At 35.6% G+C, this 16158-nt stretch overlaps 3 protein-coding genes across 6 annotated transcripts in view; 1 reads left to right on the top strand and 2 right to left on the bottom strand.

Annotated features, from left to right (window-relative positions):
• pfkfb2a (6-phosphofructo-2-kinase/fructose-2,6-biphosphatase 2a) overlaps positions 1–4126 on the bottom strand; it is a 29874-nt gene extending 25748 nt beyond the window's left edge. Inside the window, exons 1-3 of the mRNA XM_055188652.2 lie at positions 3723–4126; positions 1457–1582; positions 748–844 (exon numbers count right to left, since the gene is read on the bottom strand). Coding sequence (XP_055044627.1) covers positions 748–844; positions 1457–1582; positions 3723–3780 — 281 coding nt within the window. The 5' untranslated portion in view covers positions 3781–4126. The remainder of the gene's footprint in view (positions 1–747; positions 845–1456; positions 1583–3722) is intronic.
• Positions 1–11000, top strand: part of myl9a (myosin, light chain 9a, regulatory) — a 36762-nt gene extending 25762 nt beyond the window's left edge. The window contains exons 2-5 of the mRNA XM_073875565.1: positions 6932–6961; positions 7788–7994; positions 8940–9103; positions 9489–11000. Of these exons, the coding sequence (XP_073731666.1) occupies positions 7808–7994; positions 8940–9103; positions 9489–9662 (525 nt within the window). The 5' untranslated portion in view covers positions 6932–6961; positions 7788–7807 and the 3' untranslated portion in view covers positions 9663–11000. The remainder of the gene's footprint in view (positions 1–6931; positions 6962–7787; positions 7995–8939; positions 9104–9488) is intronic.
• Positions 11001–11562: 562 nt separating this feature from the next.
• dlgap4a (discs, large (Drosophila) homolog-associated protein 4a) overlaps positions 11563–16158 on the bottom strand; it is a 159587-nt gene continuing 154991 nt past the window's right edge. For all 4 annotated transcript variants that reach the window (XM_073875556.1, XM_073875558.1, XM_073875557.1 and 1 more), the window contains one exon: positions 11563–16094. In XM_073875556.1, the coding sequence (XP_073731657.1) occupies positions 15876–16094 (219 nt within the window). In that variant the 3' untranslated portion in view covers positions 11563–15875. The remainder of the gene's footprint in view (positions 16095–16158) is intronic.

Raw genomic sequence — 16158 nt, 5'->3', positions numbered from 1 at the left:
TGGTTAAATACTAAAACTAGTTGTTCAGATAGAAAGAGCTTGAATTTTTTTTTTAAATGACACCAAGACCATGTCTATGGGTTCAAGAATAACAAAATACTGGCCATTTAAAACTCGAAAGTCATCACTTTATTTTGTCCCATTGTTTTCCATTTGCGTGTGGTAAAACTCCTATGCGCGTCATTCAAATACAATGAAATTTCGTTAACTTGTAGTTTAGCAATTAAACTAAATGTCTACTACAATGTCAATATGTTTTTACTCTACACATCGCCTGAGGAAATCAGAAATTCACACACAAACACACCTCTCCAGACCACGTTGACACTGACTGACAGCAGCAAAAGCGACGCATGCGCTTTTAACTTGTAAAACTCAAGGGTGTATGGGTAATGTAGTCTCTGCTCTCGGTGGGACGAATGCATTGTGAAGGAGGCTCTGAAAAGCAGCAGCACAGCCAAAGGATTACATTAGACCTCTAATTTAAACAGATGTGCAAATGAGCGTTCCGGTACGCGAAAAGCACGTTCTGGTCGCACGGAGATGTGGTGGTACACTCAAGAGCTATATTTGGAAGTGGCGGTACTGAGTACTGGCGCGTACCGGCCCACTTTAAGCACTGGGGGGAACTATCCCTTTAAGATCGTCTAAATGTGTCATTTGTCTACAGAAACATAAGGTTGAATATGTGGGTTCTGTGTGTAATGTTAGGTTGGACTTTATTGTAAGAGAGAATTGTAAACTTACTTCCTGATTTTCATGGCCTCTTCATTGTCATGACGGAAGAAATCGTAGGACTTGTATGACTGTACGGCCTCACGTCTATAAACACCCAGATTAAAAACTGATAAAAGACACAACTGTTATAAACACATGGAAAGCAGCGGTGCGTACAGTAAAGCCAGAGTAAAACAAACAGAAATGATCTCATAACAATAAATAAAAAAATGACAGAATAATAGAAATTCATTGTAACCTAAAGCATCAGCACTCCCCATGAACTGAGCTTTCATTTATGTGTACATCACACACATGAGTGCCACATCAGATGAATACTTTTGTGTTATAAATAAAAACAAATCTCTGCTCAAATCAAAGTTTTCTCTTACTCTAAACTATGGGTCTTTAACAGGGGGTCCGGGGACCCTTGGGGGTCTGTGGTGGTATTACTGTGGGTCCTCCAAAAATTGTTTGAATGCAAAATAATATTTTTGGAAAAATAAAATTAAACAAACAAAATGGATTAATAGGTTATTAATGAAAAAATACTTAAAATAAGGAGCATAACTTCCACAATAAAATGTATTCAGTTAAATTAACCCTTAACGGTCACCTGCCCATATACAGGTCACCTAACTTTACTTTGAATATTTTGGATGTAAATTTTTATCGAATTATGACAAACTATATATCGTTGGAAGGCCTCTAGAAAACATATTTCCACAGTTTCACTCACCTTTTGTTGGGACCCCAATCCAGTTGAGGTAGCGTGTAAGTTTTTTAGAGATATAAGTCTTTCCCCTCGCAGGAAGACCGACCAATACGATCACTGTGGGTGAGTTGGTCATGTACGACGCCCATGCTAAATAAAAAGCACAAACACACACGCATTATTTATTCATTTTGAGTTATCATATAATTTTGATCTTCTTTTTGATTACTATAAACCAGTCAAATAACATCCGATGACCTTTCGGCCCGCAGGTAACCATGTTTATACTCATAACACACATTTCACATGTTCATTTTGTTCCAGGTTTGTTCCTGGAAAAAATATGACATTCATGAGGATTACAGAAGAACTGCGTCATCTATACTGTCCTCCAAAAGGCAAAAAATCTGGCTCGCTGAAGTGTGGTAGCGAGTTAAAGGAATAGTCTACTCATTTTCAACATCAAAATATGCCACCACCCCAACCAAGAACCGTTGACACATCCCTCCATCCTCTGCGTGCGCGCACGCAAGCGCCGGAGCGCGCCGCGACGCCCCGACAGCATTTAGCTTAGCCCCATTCATTCAATGGTACCATTTAGAGATAAAGTTAGAAGTGACCAAACACATCAACGTTTTTCCTATTTAAGACGAGTAGTTATACGAGCAAGTTTGGTGGTACAAAATAAAACGTAGCGCCTTTCTAAGCGGATCCAAAAGAGGAACCACACTTTACTGCGCAATAGCACCTTCGGGAGCACCTCGACTCGCCTGAAAAGTCCGCTCCCCTTCTCACTCTCATAATGGGAGAGGGAGGGTGTTACTGCGCCGAGTCGAAGCACTCCCAAAAGTGCCATTACGCCATAAAATATAGTTCCTCTTTTAAATCCGCTTCGAAAAGCGCTACGTTTTATTTTGTACCACCAAACTTGCTCGTATAACTACTCGTCTTAAATAGGAAAAACGTTGATGTGTTTGGTCACTTCTGACTTTGTCTCTAAATGGTACCATTGAATGAATGGGGCTAAGCTACTGTAAATGCTATCGAAGCGTCGCGGCGCGCTCCGGCGCTTGCGTGCATGCGCACGGATGGTGGAGGGATGTATCGGCAGTTCTTGGTTTGGGTGGTAACATATTTTAATATTGAAAATGAGTAGACTATTCCTTTAAAGTCTTTAATCTTTGCAGGGCAGAATACATCACAGATGTGGAAGTATCTGTTGTTTTTACTGCAATGTAGTTATTACGTCATCTCTTCCTCTTCCTGAACATCAGATTTGGATCTATTATGCATTAGAGATGCCTGAGGGGCTTATATTATGAAATATGTATCTTCATGTAACAACATTAAATGATCTGAAATGATAACATTAATCTATTAGCAAGCCTATGTTGCAATCGTTCAAATGATTTTAAGATGCTGAAGCTAGATAAAAAAAAGGAAATCTGAGCATGTAACAGAGAAATCATCATTAAAGAAAACAAAACAACACATCATTTCTAAACAAGCCGTCATGTTTGCAGTCATGTGCTTCAACACTTATTGTTAGAGGTTTACTCAACATATGAGCGTGAGTTGACTTAGTAAACACAACTAATTAAACGGAGACAAACTATCATTCAGGGTGTCAGATAACAGACTTTCTGTAATATAGGGATGGTCTCTCTCTCTCTCTCTCTCTCTCTCTCTCTCTCTCTCTCTCTCTCTCTATTAATCGAAAATGTTTCTTCACTAAATATGTCATAAAAAACAGGACCCAACATGCCATTGAATTGGGCATTACATACCACAAAAACTTTGTTCGGACCCAAAGCTCAAATTTCAATCAGATCAAGATAAATTGGTTTCTTTAGTTTGAGTGAACAGATTAAATCTCAACTCTTTACTTTGTTAAAGTTTAGAAAGTGCAAAGTCTATGTGACACATTCATCTGTCGCTTTATCATTACAAACTACATAAACTATAACCACTGTTTGCTTAAACCCAGAGGGAGTACCTTACAAAAATTAACCATGTTTTGTGGTATTTTGATTACTATTAGCAAAACCATGATTTTACCACAGTAACCTTGGTTCAACCATGGTCTTTGAAAAGCATGCATGGTTGTCAAAATCATGGGTATTTTGTGGTAACCATGGTATAACTAAAGAAACCGTGTTTTTTTAACTGTAGTACAACCATGATTAAGGGGTCACTTCAGAGGGAACCTACTTAGCAAGTGTACTGTACAGTAAGTTACGAGGCGTTGAAACATTAACGTTACATTATTTAGCATTAAGTAATAACTTACAGCATTTCTTCTCGTTGACTCTGGGCTCTGTCTTCTTGCTGTCATTCGGATGGTCCATGTTTCAAACGGATGATGCTCAGGTGTGAAGGTCAGCAGAGGTAACGTTACGCAGTGGTCAGTCCACCTGTGCAGGTATCACATGACGTCCGATGATAAACGGCCTGCCTTTACATCATATCATAGATGCAGCTTTAATAATACCTGCACGAGGATATTTACACAGCAAATCTGCCATTAAATAAATCACCAACCGTCAAAGACGAACACGCGGATCATCTTTCATTTAACCTATGTGTCATTTCTGTTAAATATTCAGGAATTTGATGCGATCAATTTGTTTCAGGAAGCGCGAGCGTGTCAGTGTGTGTGTATGCAGAGAAAAGGCGCCTTTCTCATAGAAATAACTGATGGACGTCCTGAGTTACGCAATGGGCGGTGCTTAGCGGACCGGAAGTTGTTTCTGTTTAGTCATGCAGCTGTTTTACCTCTCCACTGTGATTCAAATGTAAATTTTCTGGAACAAAACCCTATTTCATATCATTTAAAAAAGTAATGTAACTTTAAATTGAGTCTATAAGATTATCTTTAATTCAAAAGCCACTGAAAACTTTAAAATCTGTACTTTACTTAATATTTTATATTGTATTATATATTGTAAATTCCCCCTAGCATACTTTGTATTTGTATTGTTACTGTCAATTATTTTTTTAATTTATGTTTGTTGTCAATTCAATTCAATAATAAAAAAAACTATTCACTGTGACTGTGGGCGTTTCTCAATCCGAAGGCTGCAGCCTCCGGAAGTCACATATGCAGGCTGCATACGTTATCAAGCCTGGTGTATTTACGATAACTGAGCATTACATTCGCAATTCATAAGCATATGACAACAATTTACGATTAGCTAAGAATAATAGTCAACTATAATTGTTAATAGTCTGAGATAAGACCGTCTTGATGACGTATGCACCCTGCAAATGTGACCTCCGGAGGCTGCATCCTTCGGATTGAGAAAAGGCCTGTGTATTTTATTCATTAGAGATTAACTTTTTTGTAAATTATCATTCAAAAAATATTAGGATACAGATATGGATATATACAGATATTTTTATTAAAAATTTAAACATTTAATTTAGCCCTCTGCCTGCCACTACGACCCAGAGTTTGGATAGCAGTGGTCTGAAAGAGGCAATTTTATTAATACATTTATTAAGATTGATGAATCAGATTTGATTTCATACGTGCATATTTGACTGAACAGATTTAAACGATTATACTTTGCAGCCTATACGTTTACCCAATAAGAAAAACAGGGCCTTCACATTTAAATGGATTTTGTTGGACGATTCCGCTCTGTGAGCCCCCGAGCGCCCCCTGCAGGATTACAACAGTAACGTGCTGATGGTGACGTGAGGAGGGTGGGGTTTGATGGGTTAATTTGATTGGACACACTTAATGTCAATCAATAAGATACGTGATAGAATTTACTTTGATAAAATATTTAAAACATCATACATTGCGTAATGTTTAATAGATTAGTACCTCATGTACATTCAGATACGACTGTGAATTCATAGTGTTGTATTATGTGATAAAGTTTTTATATTTTTCTAATAAAAATATTTTAAAGTTATTTTTGAGATATTAAGATTATTAGGATATATCTTGAATAAAACTAAACCAAACTCTAATTATACTGTAAAATTTCTAAAATATTCTGAAGTTATTTGTGATCTGTTTTTGAAATTAGTCGTTATCAGTGCTTTAAGTGGCCCAAAAGAGGTGCCGGTACTTTGTTATTTTTTCTTTTTTGCTGACTCGACTCCTCCTATATTGAAGCGGTTTTATATTCAGCAGTCAACAGACGACCTTGTAAAAAATAATAAATCCTTTTATAGGTTTGTGGATTTGATTGGGCTAGAAATAGCTACTGAATATAGGCTAAACAAAATGTGCAAAATAATTTTGAAAAAATACCCTTAGAAAGAGGTACGTAGAAAGAGCTATTGAACATAAATAAAATGTGCATTTTCAACATGGTTAAATGCTAAAACTGGTTGTTCAGATAGAAAGAGCTTGAAAAAAAAACTTTAAAATGACACCAAGACCACGTCTATGGGTTCAAGATTATCCCTACTGAAAAAAAACTGCTAAAACTGGTTAAAATGGTTTTCTTGTTTTAGCTGTTTTAAGATGGTCCTCCCAGCCTGGCCAAGCTGAAGGGTCAGCTGGTCTTCAAGCATGACCAGCTAAGCTTGACCATCTTAAAAAGTGACCAAAACACGAATGGACCAGCCTGCTACACCAGCTAAACCTGCTAAAACCAGGAGGGGAGATCAGCATAAGCTGGTGAGCTGGTTTTAGCATCTTTTTTCAGTATGGTGTTCATGTCTGCTTAAATGACTTTGTACATTGCCATTTTATTGATGCTGACTCGTTCTTCCCACAAGACTTACAAGAAATGTTGTATAAGCAACAATTATTTTGTAAATGCACAAACATGGAAAACTATTTATTTGTGACCGGTTTGTTTTTTCAGTCATTATTCGGTTGTTGAACACGCGGGTGAGTAGTTCATGTAGTTTGTGGTTCAGTCTTTGAAGAGAGGTCTCGAACCTACAACCTTTACTCATCCTCAGCTCATTAACCACCACTACACCACCTGCTGCATATCATATTCTTGTTTAATTTATGCAACTGCATTTACTTGAAAAACACCTCATATAATTCTGTTAGTCTTTAAACATACATTGAGTAGATTTAATAGCTCTTAATTCTTCTGTGAAGTTAATAAAATGCATCCAGTTATGTCTATAAATATTTGAGAAAGAGAGACAGCGTAGACTTATTTCTGTATATTCTTCTTACATCTTTTTTCCTGTAATGTAAATCCTTTATAATGACAGCTTTGGCCTTCATCCATACAGTACTGCCAGTGGGAGTGTTTCTCTTGTACTCTTAGTCATTTATTGGCTAAATAAGGCCTTCCTCTGACCAGACCCAAGCTATTGTGAAAACACAACACTGTTTCACAGGATATGCGAGGTCTGCCGCTCTCGGATTCCTTTGCCTTGTATGGCTAAAGGCTCCAGACGCTCCCGACTGCTGGATTTTGACCTTATTGGCCGGATCAGGAACAGGGAGGTGTGGAGACAAGGGCTGAAAAACTAAACAAACTTCCCTTCACCCTGACAGAGGAACACAGACAGATTCCCAACCTGATTCTACATAGATACAAGGTAAAGTTACTGTAATAATCTATTTAAATTGTTAATAGTTAACAACTAAACTTCTGAATAGTTTGCTTGATATGTGTCGATGCATGAGAAATATTTATGATCAGTAGATGCGATCATGTTTAAAAACTGTGAAACATACGAGTGTTTATGATTAATAATATGTATAGTCTGAAAAAACTGCATCCTGTTTTATTGCAATGGGATTTGCATATGTCGATATAAAATATAATGCTGTACAAAGTATTTGAGGTTATTTCATGAGATTTGTCAAGATTGCTGTAGTTATGCAGCTGTTTACCACTAACTTACTGCGGATTTATATTTGTGTTATTTACTGACAGCAGTTTTTCGGGGATGAATGAACATTAAGCATTGACGGGATTTTGTTTTTACAGAATAGAACTATAAAATAACAGCCTCATGAAAAGCATTCTGGGAACCAGGAATCCTCATCAACCTTTATCTGTTAGATTATTCCAAGAATGCTTTGCTGTTATTTTTGTTTTATTCTGTAAAGATAAAGACTTGTTAATGTTTAATTCATTTAACTTTGAACAAACTGTTGCCAGTAAATGACATAAACTTAAATCTACAGTAAGTTACAGCTCATTCTACAGACATTTTTAACAGTGCACATATTACATGGACACATGCTGTATCCATTAAAAACCAAAAACAAGCTATGCTTTCACGTACAAGTTTTAAAGGGTAATGTCATTGATCCATGACGTGTTATGTGATTATGTGATACGTTTGCAGTCTTGATTTCCCTCCACAGAAGTGATCAGATGTCTCTATGTATCTTTAATCTGTTCCTTTATGACAGAACCAAACCCTGTCGCCAACATGTCTGCTGCCAAACGTGCCAAAGGAAAGACCACGAAGAAGCGCCCGCAGAGGGCCACGTCCAATGTGTTTGCCATGTTTGACCAATCACAGATCCAGGAGTTTAAAGAAGCCTTTAATATGATCGATCAGAACAGAGACGGCTTCATCGATAAAGAGGATCTTCATGATATGCTGGCATCTCTTGGTAACGTGCCATTTCCAAAACAAATACTAGTTAGATTTGGTCTGTAATTAGTTGAATTAAAGACGTCCTGATCACCGTGCACACCAATTTAAAAAGAAAACATCTTATGTCAAAAATTTATTCAGGGCTAGATTTTGCATGTTGACACCCCCCCAAATCCTTCTTAATAGTTATTATTGTTGCCAATACTTTAAAGGGGATATATCATGTAAATATAATTAGTCCTAAGTGCTTCTATCAACATAGAAAATGTGAAAAAGATCAACCCAGTAACCTAGTTTTGGTAAACCATTCTCTGCAAGCATGTGAAAAATAGATAATTGAATTCTGCCCCCTTGTGATGTCAGAAGGGGATCTTATTATAATAATACCATCCCTTAATCCACAACTATCAGCACTGCCATTTAGTACAGAGATCATCTCATTTGCATATTAAAGGACACACCCAAAAACAGCAAATTTTTGCTCGTACCTACAAAGTGGCAATTTTATAATAAATGATCTATATGATATTTTAAGCTAGACCTTCACATGCATACGGAGCCCCTAAGGGGAGATGAAGCAAAAATTAAATAAAGTTTAGTTTTGCGTGCTCACGTGAAACTATCCCGTGCGCATGTGAAACTTTCGCTTTCGCAGCGCGCGGAAGTTTCACGTGAGCATGCAAAACTAAACTTAAAAAAAAAATTCTGCACATGAAGGTTTTGCATGAGCACATGAAACTAAACTTTAGATTTTTTACTCCAATGTCACCTTAGGGGCTCGGTACTACACATACTCTGGAGACAGTATGTGTCAAAGATTTATTTGACATCTTAAAAAAGTCTTGTGAAATGTCCCCTTGTACAGAGATAAACAATATCATTAGTTTTGCATTATAGTAACTTCAAGGTATAGGTTTAAAATGTGCATTTAAAACATTTTCCATTGTGTTTGTTTTTGAAGGTAAGAATCCTTCTGATGAGTATCTGGAGGGCATGATGAGTGAAGCACCAGGGCCCATTAACTTCACCATGTTCCTCACCATGTTTGGAGAACGTCTGAATGGAACGGACCCTGAGGACGTCATACGCAACGCCTTCACGTGCTTCGATGAAGAAGCTTCTGGTACAGCAGGATTAAAGTTATTTTAAACATTATTTTAAGATTCGATGGATGCTCTAGTCTAGGGAATATAGACGGGTCATTCTGTGAAACAAACCTCTTTTTATTTGATAATAGAATATCCTATTTTTATCAAAATGTCTTGGGATATCAAGACGAAACACAGGGATTGGCACTGGCCAAATAAGACATACAAAATAAAGCTTCTGGATTTATGATAAAATGTGGTGCAAGGTATGTCATAGCTATTTATCATTAAAGTAATTTTACAGATGTGAACATGAGGGACACATATGGCACCTGTTGATGCATAAGTTAAACTTCAATAAACGTCAATGGTTTTGATGTTTGCATGTAATCATCTAAGTGATAATCTCCAACCCTTCTGGTTTCATTCATGAAGATCATCTCCGTGAACTCCTGACCACCATGGGAGATCGTTTCACGGATGAAGAAGTGGATGAGCTTTTCCGTGAGGCACCAATCGACAAGAAAGGAAACTTCAACTATGTAGAGTTCACTCGCATACTCAAACACGGCGCCAAAGACAAAGATGACATGTAAAAAACTGAATTCATGATATATCATCTAGTGAGATTGATCAGTGATTCAGTATTTAGTGAAAGTAATTATTTATACCTTACATCTTACCAGGTTCAGATACACCAAAACAAGATACAGATTATATATCTATACACTGTAAAAAAGATATTTGTTGGTTCAACTTAAAGTTAGTTAACTCAAAAAAGTTGTGTACAAATATATGTCAAATCAACATATATTTTTCGGTTACTTTAAACTTCATTTTATAAGTTATGTCAACTTTACACAAGCCAAAACTTAAAATAGTAGGTTGAATCGACTTGCAAAAGTTGTTTTAAATTCATGCTGCATTTTTTTTTACAGTGTATAACATTTAAAACACTTTTTTTAGTTGAACTTTTTTACAGTGTAATATCACAATATATATCATTACAGTATAATTAAAAATCACTGTGTTTAAAAAACTACTGTTTGAGATATTTATCGCTTCATAATGTCTATGTTTTACATATTACAAACTCTGTACACTACATTCTATATAGTTTTACATTGAAAGAGAGTCAAAAGCCGTATGAAGCATCCAAAATATCTAAAATAATACATTTCTCTGGCCAAAAATATATTTTAAATATATACTAAATTCATTTTGAGGAAAGTAAAGCGTAATTCAATATATTTTTGAATTTGAAAATGTGTTTAGTTTTAAACTTTATATAACAACATCCATTTCAAAATTTCAGGGGCAACAATGCATTTCTAATTTTACAACCCATACGGCAAAAATATATTTTTCATACCAAAATATAAAAGTTTATAAAGTATGTATAAAATAAAATATACTGAATTTTTACCATTTCAAACCTGTTTTAACATTTTTCTTTCAATGGATGTGAATATAAATGCTTAAAAATCAATTGATTTTTAAAATATATTTTAAAATATACAAAAAATATTTTCTATATTGTAGAGCTTTGCATTTGCAACGCATAAGGTCATGGGTTCAAACCCAGGGTAAACAAAATCTATAGCTTGTAATGCACAGCAAGTTGCTTTGGATAAAAGGATCTGCCAAATGCATAAATATAATATATTGGTGGAATTACATATTTGTAAACATATTTTAAAATATATATCAACATTTGGCCTTTTTGTATATGTTTGAATAAAGTTACATTTAAAAAATAATATATTTTTCGCCGTATTGGTCAAGTGACCTAATTTCCACAGGATTATTTTGATAATATTGAAAACAATTTGTACATTTCAAAATATGTATTTCAAACATTTGAACCTTTTGTTTTACAAAACGAACCTCTGATTATACAAGCATCATTTTACAATAAATGTTTTTTTCCAGTGTATCAACTCAAGCTTGTCTTCAATCAAATAACAAAATGATAAAACTAAGTCACATTTCAGATATTTTTCATGTCCTGAAAGTATAATCTGTATTTTGGATATGACTTAATAACCCGGGCTTATGTTGAACATATCTTTGTATCACCAGATAAACAGTCTGAAGTTAGATAACAGACTGCTGGTTACGCCCGGCTCCTGACAGGATGTGACATCATCAACATGATTATAAACAACATAAAAACAATGAGCAATATTCAAAAACAGGAGCAGAGCGAAATCAGTTCATTGTATTGAGTTTTACAAACGATTTACACAGAAATCACTTTCCTCCTTTATAATCCAGCAGCATAAGCTTGTTGCTGGTTTAAGGTGGTCCTCCCAGTAAGTCTAGCTATACCATCTTAAAAAGTGACCAAAACACAGCTAGACCAGCAAAACCAGCTAATACCAAGCTGGGAGACCGGCTTATGCTGTTTTTTCAGGGTTGCTTGTTGTTTCATAGCCAGCTGTCACAATCAATGAGACACAATAAACAATTATCACATCCACTGTTTTCTTCTGGTCTTGTTAAATAAAGCTTTTTTTATTGTAAAAGAAATATTTCCACAACAATCCTACAATCTACAGAGTGTAACATTGTATGCATCTATATTACTTTAAAACGCGAGTTTTGAAAAATAATAACCATGAACAATATCTATAGCAAATCTATGTTTCTCTGGACTCTGAAGAATAAGATTTGGGTCTGTATGCATATTCAATTTAAGTATTCAGATATTAAGACTCTCGAAAAACAAAACTGGACCTCCTGAATACAGATCAAATTCCCACATCAGTACCAAACCAACTTTAGTTACATGTGGTGTTTAACAAAAACAAAATGACCCAAAATTAAATCATCTTTCATTTACTCACCCTCTCCAAACCTACAAAGTCATTTTGTGTTTCATGGAAGATCAACATATACAAGTTTAAAATGACATATAGGGTGAGTAAATAATGGCAGAATTTAAATGTGGGGTTCACAAACAGGCAATAATCCCCTTACATATGATTTAAACAGAGGAAGATGATGACACCTGTATCAGCCCTCTCCATCCGGTCTGAGAAACATCATTGGTTAGTTACAGCAGACACAAAGGCAGTTAAGAGTCCATTAAAAGTCCTGCGGTGACTGTCCGTCAGTCCAGTGTAGCCCTATTTGCGTTTGATGGTCTGGAGTTTATAGATACTCAATGGAAAGTGATGCGAGTACTCAGTCTTTCCACAGGAATAAAGGCTGTAAGATTTGGTAGGGGAGATATTGCTGCACATGCAGAATTTAGAAACTTGTGCTGAGTATTAGTATTCGTTAAAAAAAGCACTCGTCACGGAAATCGGGACGTCTCGCACAAACAGATGAAGATGTACAAACATGATTTACAAGCGATTCTTCACACGACAGTATTTTTGCTCAACACGTGACATCACCTGCTTTTACATTGTATCATAACATTATTGCTGAGTCGAGTTTGGGTTTAAACATTCAGCGTTCTGAGTCGTGATTGGTCCGGATATTTTGATTAGCTGAAAAAAGCTCGGATCTCTGCACAGATTCTCACTTTCTCTTAGCTACAGTACAACAATAACAAAACACAAACATGAATCAATCTAGATGATATTTTGGGAAATCTTATATATGGAATATACATTTTATTACATTTTCCATATATAGAGATATTTTATTTGCTTATATCTATGCACTAAAAAAAATCCCTGTAGTGACTCAGTTTTGGTGTATGAAGTTCTGACTCACTTCAGCTTTGATTCAAAAGTCTTTTGAATCTTTGCACATCTAGACTCACGGCGATCACTTCAATAAAAAAAAGAAAACTGAGGCTTGTTTCGATTAATCGTGTCAAAATATTCCTGGGAAAGAATATTTACTGCTTGTTTACACATTTGGCAGATGCTTTTTACCAAAGTGTATTAAGCAAACTCATAAGATTAATCGCGATTAATCGCATACAAAATTAGTCATTTTTTTGCATAAGATATGAGTTTGTGCTGAGTGTAATTATTTTGTATATATAAATACACACACATTCATGTATGCATTTAAGAAACATTTACTTGTCTATATATATTTTTTTAATCGCTGGGAAAAGATTAATCGCGATTAATCGCATTCAAAATAAAAGTGATTTTTTTTGCATAATATACAAGTGTGTGCTTTGTGTAATTATTATGTATATACAAATACACAAACTTTCCTGTATGTATTTAAGAGACATTTACATGTGTATATATATTTATTTATATTCTATATTATATATAAGTTTTAAAAAAAGTATATTTAAGTTAAAAATCTGAAATGACTATATGTATGTGTGTCGTTAAATATACATAATCATTACACTCAGTACACACACATAATGAAAAAAAAACTTTTATTTTTAATGCGATTAATCGCGATTAATCTTTTCCCAGGACTTATTTATTTATATTTTTTATATTCTACATCATATATAAACAAGCACATTTTTTCATATATAAATAAAACTGTTCTGAAATATATATATGTATGTGTTTGTGTTTAAAAATACATAATTACACAACACAGACATATATTATGCAAAAATGCACTTTTATTTTGTATGTGATTAATCGCGATTAATCTTTGCCCAGCACTGTACGTGTGTTCCCAGGAATTGAACCCACAACCTTTGAACTGCTAATACAACGTCCTAGCAGCTGAGCCATGGGAACAAAAGTTAGCCATAGTGGCTATCTAGTTTATTGCAATTATCATTTTTACTGCTAAACAAAGACTATCAAATCTGATCAGACCTGTAACTAGCTGATCTAGATACAGCAAAGTTATTAGATGCAATGAACTAGACTTTTGGCGCTTTCCCAAACTTTATCTCAACTTCTGGCTAGTGTTCACCGTGAAGTTTATAGCCTGCCAGTTTGGGCTTCTGAATCATAACATGTCAAAGGGGAAACTTTACGGGTTTCACAAACACACGCAACAGAAAGCAATAAAAGCACGAGTGACTCTTTCAGTTCCTAAAGGTGCAGCGTGTCATTAATGATGTTGAACGTGCAGAGACAACTAAAGGTCAGCCATTTTTTCAAGACTGTGACATATTTAACTCTTTCCCCGCCATTGACGAGATATTTTGTCAATTAAGAATAAACATTTCCCTGCCAATGACGCTTTTCTGACGAGTTTTTACAGTAATCTGTAATTCTGCTATTATCCACTAGATAGTGCTGTTACCCAATTTATAAAAAACTGACTCAAAAACTAATTTAATTCATTTTAAACTCCATGTATGTTTTGATAATCGTTCTGAATCTGATCTCTAACAAAAGTCCTCTACAAAAATAAAATATTTCAGCATTTTGCTAATAAAATTTGGCATTTTTGAAAAAACCTATGCATACCTAAGAAGTTATAAAAAGAAAACAAATCTAGTTTTTTTTTCTCGTTTTGTTTGTTTGAAAGCAGAGTATCTGTTCTTTCGTTTGATATATTTTAAATATTTATAAAAGAAATTTTCCTGGAAGGCATTTTGTGAAACTTTTTAGAAAAATCACAAAAAAAATGCTAGCGGGCAACTAAAAAAAAAAGACTAGCGGGGAATGAGTTAAACATTACTCTGCATACAGGAAATTTCTCCAAACCATTCCAACAAGTTCTGAGTAAAGGATGTTTTTAATATCAGTAAATAAAAGAAATCCTTCATCACAAGTGATGAGCTCGGATTGGTCACACAAAGACGGTTTTACTCTCATCGCTTGAACCGACTGGAAATCATCTAACCGCGGACACAAGCGTTTACCAGAGTACACATGGAATGACTGGACCACAAAAAAACAACTTAAAAATAATAATATAATAATAATAAAATTAATAACAATAATATTACAAAACTAAAGTACAAGAATCATTCATGAATTTCTAAAACATTTATCATAAAAACAAATCTAATTGGTCGTTTTAATCCTACAAAAATAAAAAGACACAAATTGACGAAACAGAAAGAGTGTTTGACATTTTCTATGTGCAGTTTTGTGAAGAGCAAAACAAGCGGTGCATTTACTGGAGTGATAGTGTTGATCGAAAGCATTTAATAAACTAATCAAACAAAATTAAGAACTGGAGTGAAATCTTTCTGTTTGAGATCTGTGCTATTCACGTCTTCAGATGATTTGCAAATTTCAAGTAGTATCTGCTGTACCGTCCTAACGTCTACCGCAGAGCTTCAGGAGCTCAGATCGACTGCTTGCTAAAAATCATTCGTCATTCAGACGCGTCCGAGTTACTACTCCACACACTCCATACGGCAGCGGAAAGCGGAAGCAAATTCAACGAAAAGAAAACCAAACGTGCGTTTGTGAGAGCAGGAAGACTGTGCTGATGAAAAACAAGTGCACACGTGCAGGGTCCTGAGTGCATGCTGTACAACCCACTCAAAATAACCATGAAGAGAATCGGTGAAGGTTCGGTGATCGTGTGAAGCGGCTCGTGTGACGCGTGTAAAGGGTCGAAGTCTTTTCATCAGAGATATTATCACAATTTACAGACAAAGTCTTGATATAATCCATGAGATAATTCACTTTTATAACATTTAGCATTTTAACAATAGAAACAAATGTCAGGGGGAGGTTCTTCTGCGGCAGCGACCACGACGCCGTAGCGTTCAAATTTCATTCGAGTTAATCCGCTCTTTGTATTTTTTGCTCAACGTTTTCTGCACTTTTGCACGTCACGCAGATCCGATGCCGGTACGCCGAGGTTCGAGTGTCCGTGCAAGGAAGCGCGTTTCTTCGTAGGGAGACGTATTCAGAGGTGCACAAGGTGTGAGTGTTTTATTTCGTAGTCGCTTAGAGTCGCGTCTGTGCCTCGGGAACGTAAATCTCGATGCTCTCGGCGCTCTCCGTGGCCGAGTTCTGGCGCTCCGAGACCGCTCGCTTCGCCGCCATCAGACGTTTTCTGGCTTCCTGTCGCTGCTTGTCAGAATCGGTGCTCTTTTCTTTTCCGCTGTTGGTCTTCACTTTCACCGTTTTCTTTGGTGTGTGTGCGGAAGCGGCTTTCTTCTCCTCCTGAATGAAGACAATAATTTAAGCATTGAAAAACATTCAATTTTTTATTTTATTTGTTAAATTA

The sequence above is a fragment of the Misgurnus anguillicaudatus genome, chromosome 13 (genome assembly GCF_027580225.2).
Source record: "Misgurnus anguillicaudatus chromosome 13, ASM2758022v2, whole genome shotgun sequence".
Lineage (NCBI taxonomy): Eukaryota > Metazoa > Chordata > Actinopteri > Cypriniformes > Cobitidae > Misgurnus > Misgurnus anguillicaudatus.
Note: the sequence above shows the minus strand (reverse complement) of the source record. Positions and strands in the feature narration are given on the sequence as shown.